Below are 6,088 nucleotides of genomic sequence, written 5' to 3' on the forward strand. Positions count from 1 at the left end.
GCAGACGGGTTCTACGACAGAGTCCGGATCAGGACCAGGTCCGGTTCTGCAGGCGGTCCGGATAAGGACCAGGTCCGGTTCTGCAGGCGGTCCGGATCAGGACCAGGTCTCGGTTCTGCAGGCGGCCCGGATCAGGACCGGTTCTGCAGGCGGTCCGGATCAGGACCAGGTCTCGGTCTGCAGGCGGCCCGGATCAGGACCAGGTCCGGTTCTGCAGGCGGCCCGGATCAGGACCAGGTCCGGTTCTGCAGGCGGCCCGGATCAGGACCAGGTCTCGGTCTGCAGGCGGCCCGTCTTCTCCATGGCCTCCAGCATCTGCTCGGCCTCCTGGGTAGAAACGCCTCCTTCCTGCTGCAGCGCCTCCTTCAGGGCGTCGCACACGGCGCCCGGCATCAGCTTGGCGTTCCTGAACAGAACCGGACAACCGGGTCAGGCGGCAGAACCCCAGGTGTAAATAAACCCAAAGGTTCTGGTCTGTGTCTGTCAGGAGGGGTGGGAACCTGGATGGTTCTGGTTCCTGTCACTATGGTTCTGACCCGTTTCTTCTCAGGAGCCAAACGTCCCAAAAAGAACCGGGTCAAAGTTTGGCTCTGAACCAGAACCCTTCGGACATCCGACCCCTCCGGGCAGAACCTCGGCGCCGCCCGCTGGTTCTGGACTCACCCTGCGATGTAGAAGCAGGCGTTCTGATTGGCTATCAGGTCCCAGAGGAGCGCGGCGTTCTCCTTCACCCGGTGCTGAACGTACACCTTCTCCTCCTGAACAGATAGTTGAACCGGGTCAGAACCAGCCCAGCCGTGGCCCGGATGAACACTGGACCTTAGGGGCGGTTCTGACCTGGTCTCTGGAGAAGGCGGTGAAGAGCTTCAGCTTCCCGGCCGCCACCAGGTCCTCCCACTCGGAGCGGAAGTAGAAGTCTTTGGACCGGGACCGGCAGCCGAAGAACAGAACATTGGCTGGAGAGAAGGGAAGAGTCTCAGGACGACCAGAACCCAGGCGGTTCTGATCCGAACGGCAGAGATCTCACCTGTTTTCCCTTCAGAAACTCGCTCCTGCAGCGCCGCGCGGAAGGGAGCGACTCCGGTTCCGGGTCCGACCAGAACCACCGGGGTGTTCTGCTCCCTGGGGAACCGCAGGCTCCCCTTCTTGACCCACAGAGGCACCAGAACCTCGCCTGCAGGAACACAGAAACTCTTCATCTGGGTTTCAGCTCAACAGTGACCCACAAGAACCGGGTCCAATGTGAAGAATGTGGGACAAACTGGGAAAAAACGGGTCGGTTCCGAACACTTCCTGCTCCCTGACAGAAAACTGGACCTTTTTGTTCAGAAATAATCTGAATTTTATTTATTTCAAAACCAGTTCCTCCTGTAAAAGTTCTGCTCGGTTCTCCTGAACTGTTGGGTTTTTACTTTTATCACTAATAAAAATAAAAGGTTTCTGAATAAAAACGATCGTTTCCTGTTTTTCCACGTAGAAACCGGTTCTGCCCGGTTCCAGAACCGGTCCGGTTAGCGTGAGGAGACCTTGCTGGGGGTCCAGGGAGGCCAGCCACGAGGAGCAGAGGCCTCGTCTGGGTTTGTGCAGCTTGGTTCTGTAGCGCACCACGGCCATGAGGATCTGCAGCCGGTTCTGGTGGACCTGCAGACAGACCCGGTTCTGTGATGCGTGTCAGTATCCCCCCCCCCAGAGGAGACCCGGCTAGGAGGCGAGGCGGTACCTTCAGAGAGGAGGCGATGGAGAAGGAGCGGGGCTGGATCTCGGGGAACAGATCCAGCAGGTGATCGGTTCTGATCTCCGCCGTGGTCCGAGGGAAATCCGCCAAGACCTGCAACGACAGCGAGATCCCGGCTCAGATCCGTGTCCTACGTGTGGGTCAGCGGTACCGGCGGTACCGGGCGTAGCGGTTCTGGGTCACCTCCAGCGCCGTGCGTCTGGGCCGGCTGCAGTAGCCGTGCAGCTGGTCCTGTCCGGCCGCCGAGCAGAACTCGGCCAGCTTGTCCCGCTCCAGCTCGCTGGAGGCCAGGGAGGCCAGCAGCTCGAAGAAGGAGCGCCGCGGCACGGCGCCCACGTCCAGGTAGCGCTCCACCAGGTGGCGCACGGAGCAGGGCTGAGGCAGTCTGGCTGGAACTGGGTCAGAACCGGGTCAGAACCGGAGTCAACAGAGCTGGAAACGTGTCTGGGTGTTTTCATACGATACCTGGAGCGCCGTCCGTGGCGCTCAGCGTGAAGATGGCGTCCGGATCCAAGCGCAGCAGCTGACAGAAGAGCTGCACGTCCTCCGCAGAGTTCTGAGGACGGATCATCACAACGTCTCCGGCTGCAAACCTGCGCAACGGAACCAGAGCCAGGGACCGGACCAGGTTCAGAATCTCAAAGCATAAATACTGAATTATTTTATGCATAGATGTTCCTACAGAGGCCAAGAGGAACCTGGACGGTTCTGAAAGAATAAATCGTTCATAGATGCTCGATTAAAAACTGACCCGTTTGCATATATAATTGTAACGTTGCCTTATTCCACCTGCAATCTCATTACACTAACATGTATGCAACAAAATCTAAAAATAATAAAAATTATTATAATTTACCCAATTTATGGCCTTTCTGACCGCAGAGCTGCAACAGAGACTCGTTCAGAGGAACTTTAGCTGCTAGGCAGACGGACAGGGAAAAAAATCTGCTGAACGATGCTACACGCTAAGCTAATGCTACACGCTAAGCTAATGCTACACGCTAAGCTAATGCTAAAACACTGATGTTTGAGAGCATATAAAAAGGTAGAATTCCCTTAATAGCAGCTCCTAGCTTCTGCTCTGGACCTTTCATGGGGTCAGCAGTCAGACCTGTATAGTGAAGAGGAAAGGAGCTGCTGTGCTAATTCGGACAACCTTTAACTCAGACATCATTACGTGACGGAAACACATGGAGGATGCGAGTCAGAACCTACAGCCTTCTCAAAATGAACTACAAAGCGCACAAAATCTCTTTCTTCAGACATTTTAGTTAATTTCCGTGAGGTGGGGATGTGCTGATACATTTTGTCACACAAAGGATTGTGGGATACCTAAAAGGGTTCTTAGCACCGGTAAGGGACGTTGCGGGGTTCCTAGGCTAAACTAGCGGCGAGAGGAAGCATTCAGGCTCCTTTTCCTGCCTCCTTCCTCACTGACTGCTCTATTCAGACAGCTCTGATCATGGAGACCGCTGACGCACTTCTGCTTTGGCTGAAGAGTCCTGACCCTACAGAGGCATTGGGACTGAACCAGAGTAGAGCTCCTGAGAGACACAAGCTATGTGGCTAAATATTCACTTCACTGACCCGGTTCTGTTGGTCTGAACCCCACAGCGCTCGGTTCTACTGAGTACGAATCAGCTGTCGGCTAATAAATAGCGAAGCTACAAAACAAAGCAGTTTCCAAAATGGTACCATGTATTTTTCTCTAGTGTTATAACCCCAGAATGGACGTACGGATGGACGGACCTGTCCCGGACTAGAACCTCGGACCGGACTGGAAGGAGGACACCTACTCAATGTTGGACCCGCTGATGTCAAACTCTATGAGCCTGACGTCCTGGAAGTGCGTCGGTTCCGTGACTCTGGTGTTGGACAGCATCCTGGCAGCAAAAGGACGGGACGCCGAGGGGACCGTCTCCTCAGAACCAGCACCGGGCCGCTCCTCGCTCTGATCCGCCTTTTCGTCCAGGAAGTGGAACGTGTACGACGGAGGGAGTCTGTGGGAGAAACCAGAGACCCAAAACGTTAGAACCCGTCCTCAGAACCAGCTGCTGAGTCGGGTTCCGGATCACTCACGGTTCATCGTCCCTCAGAGGCTCCACGTCGGATAAAGACGGATACAGAACCAGGACCTTCTCCCAAAACGATCCGAGCCACGGGTCGATCACAGCATCGGGCCTAATCCAGACATGATGATGCAGGAAAAAGGCGACAGAGAGCTTTAGATCTCGTCTAAAGAGAGGTCTGGATGAGAACCGGTTTGGTTCCAAGGCGAGGGAGGGAACGTCTCACCCCAGGTCGTGCTGATCGTCTGCCAGCCCCACAGGGAGCAGCATCCCCGCTCCCAGCTGCTGCAGGCGCTTATGGAGCTTCTTGGCAACAAAATTAAACCTGCAGCAGAAAAGCAGAAGACTGAGGGTTCTGATTGGACGAAGGAGTATTTCCACTTCCTGTCACTAAACGGACGAAGGAGGCATCAGATGATCCATGTTTGCTCCTGATCCAGACCAGCGGCCTGGATGAAGCGCCGCTGGACACTGAGACGTGTCTGCAGGGTCGCTACGGACAAACAGAGGCTTCATGGATTTTATCCTGACTGCAGGAACGTGGGAACGTTGGGAAAACTGCAGCACAGCACCGGTTCTGTTCCCCAGCGTCAGCGAACACAGACTGTGACGTCTCACATGGAATGAAACTATTTCCCATACAGCCAGCGAGTGTTTGCAGACGGACTAACTTTGGGTAGGACGAGTCTCCCAGTCCCAGAACGCCACAGTCCAGGCAGCTCAGAGATCCGGCCGGCAGCGACTTCCTGAAGAGGAACCTCCAGAAGCTCTGGGAAGAAAACAGAGAAGCGCGTGGAGACGGTTCTGAGACGGAGCGACGGTGGAAGACGTCCGTACGTACCTTCATGTTGTCCGGGGGATCGCCCTGTCCCGTGGTGGAACAGACGAAGAGCACCAGAGACTCTGAGATCAGGTGGGCCTGGGAGGAGGAAACAAACACATGTTTACTGCTTCCCACACTGAGAACAGCTTCACTCCCAGGTTAGAACCCAGAGTTCTCCCTCCGCTCAGCGCATCGAACCAGAAGCATTAAAGCAGGCTGGAAGGAGACAGAGCCTGTGACATGAAGTTTGATTGGTTTGGGCTGAAGCCTTTCAGCTCCACAGACCTGCAGCTCTGTGTAGAAACGGGTTCAGAGAGACAAACGGAACCAGAACTCACCACGTTGTAGCCGTCCAGAGGCAGCACCCGCACCTTCACGCGCCTCCTCTGGGCCTGCCGGCCGATCCTGTGGGCCGTGTCCTGGGCGGTTCCGGTCTGACTTCCGTATAGAACCAGGAGAGCCGGAGCCGACATGATTTCTGAAGGAAACAGATTGATGTCAGAGAGCAGACAGACCCCTGAACAGTAAAACTGACAAATAATCTGCTTATTTTAAAACTGTTCCTGCTTAAATTTAATCATCTGCACATAAACATGAAAATCTGCACTAAAAACAACTGAAATATCAGAATAAAGAATGTTTTTAAAAGTCAAAAACAAATAAAAACTACAAAGTTTGACAAACGTATTTATCCTGAGACAGAATATTGACTAGTTTGTGAAAGCTTGCATCGTTTGGCTCCTGATACACTTAAAACTTTTACTGCAGATTAAAACTGCTCCATCAGAACCAGAACCGGTCTGGTCCATTAGAACCAGACCGGTTCTGGCTGATTTCTGATCACATGGACAACATGTTTTTATTCATCTCTATATTTTAGTTTTTATAACAACAAGCCTGCTTGTCTGGATCAGCACATTTACATCCTAGACGCGTCAGCTGGGCTTTTTCTAAACATTTACAACAAACACAAAGCCATTATATGCACATAAACACAGCATCTGACTCTTAAACTTTTATCACCAATAAACGTGATTAAAGTTTCTGTCTTTCAAAGAGAATACATTTATCTAATTTTCCATTAAATTTTGACCCTTTTTCTACTTTTAATGTCTTTATGTATATGTAAATCCAGAGTAAATGAAGCTAGTTCCCCCTGACAGCTAGCCGCTAGCTGATGCTAACAGGAAACAGGAACAAACATTCCCACTCGGGTTATATTTCCTCGCGTGTAAAAGTCACAGAGAGGCAGAAACTACGTGGATAAATCACTTACCGCCGCTGTCTTCGTGGGGAACAGCTTTAAACGACGATAAAACGAGAAGAAGTGAGCAAGAAAACAGAAACAACGAAACACTTTACGGCAAGCCGGCTGCGCGCTGCATTCACGGACCGGCCGGAATAATAGGATAAAACAGTTTTATGCAGCTAGCGGCTCACTACGATCGTATTAATAGATTA

The 6,088-nt window shown here is 52.7% G+C and overlaps 1 protein-coding gene across 1 annotated transcript; it reads right to left on the reverse strand.

Annotated features, from left to right (window-relative positions):
• Nucleotides 1-138: 138 nt before the first annotated feature.
• On the reverse strand, nt 139-6,041 carry ndor1 (NADPH dependent diflavin oxidoreductase 1). The gene is made up of 15 exons (XM_012853535.3): nt 5,904-6,041; nt 4,966-5,105; nt 4,646-4,723; nt 4,476-4,573; nt 4,031-4,129; nt 3,815-3,916; nt 3,532-3,735; nt 2,201-2,328; nt 1,919-2,130; nt 1,721-1,828; nt 1,527-1,641; nt 1,028-1,174; nt 838-956; nt 664-758; nt 139-406 (listed from the first exon to the last, which is right to left on the reverse strand). The coding sequence occupies exons 2-15, from the start codon at nt 5,098-5,100 to the stop codon at nt 262-264; spliced, it is 1,785 nt and encodes a 594-aa protein (XP_012708989.2). The 5' UTR covers nt 5,101-5,105; nt 5,904-6,041; the 3' UTR covers nt 139-261.
• Between the last annotated feature and the right edge of the window lie 47 nt (nt 6,042-6,088).

This window comes from Fundulus heteroclitus, chromosome 8, assembly GCF_011125445.2.
Source record: "Fundulus heteroclitus isolate FHET01 chromosome 8, MU-UCD_Fhet_4.1, whole genome shotgun sequence".
In the NCBI taxonomy this organism is placed as follows: domain Eukaryota; kingdom Metazoa; phylum Chordata; class Actinopteri; order Cyprinodontiformes; family Fundulidae; genus Fundulus; species Fundulus heteroclitus.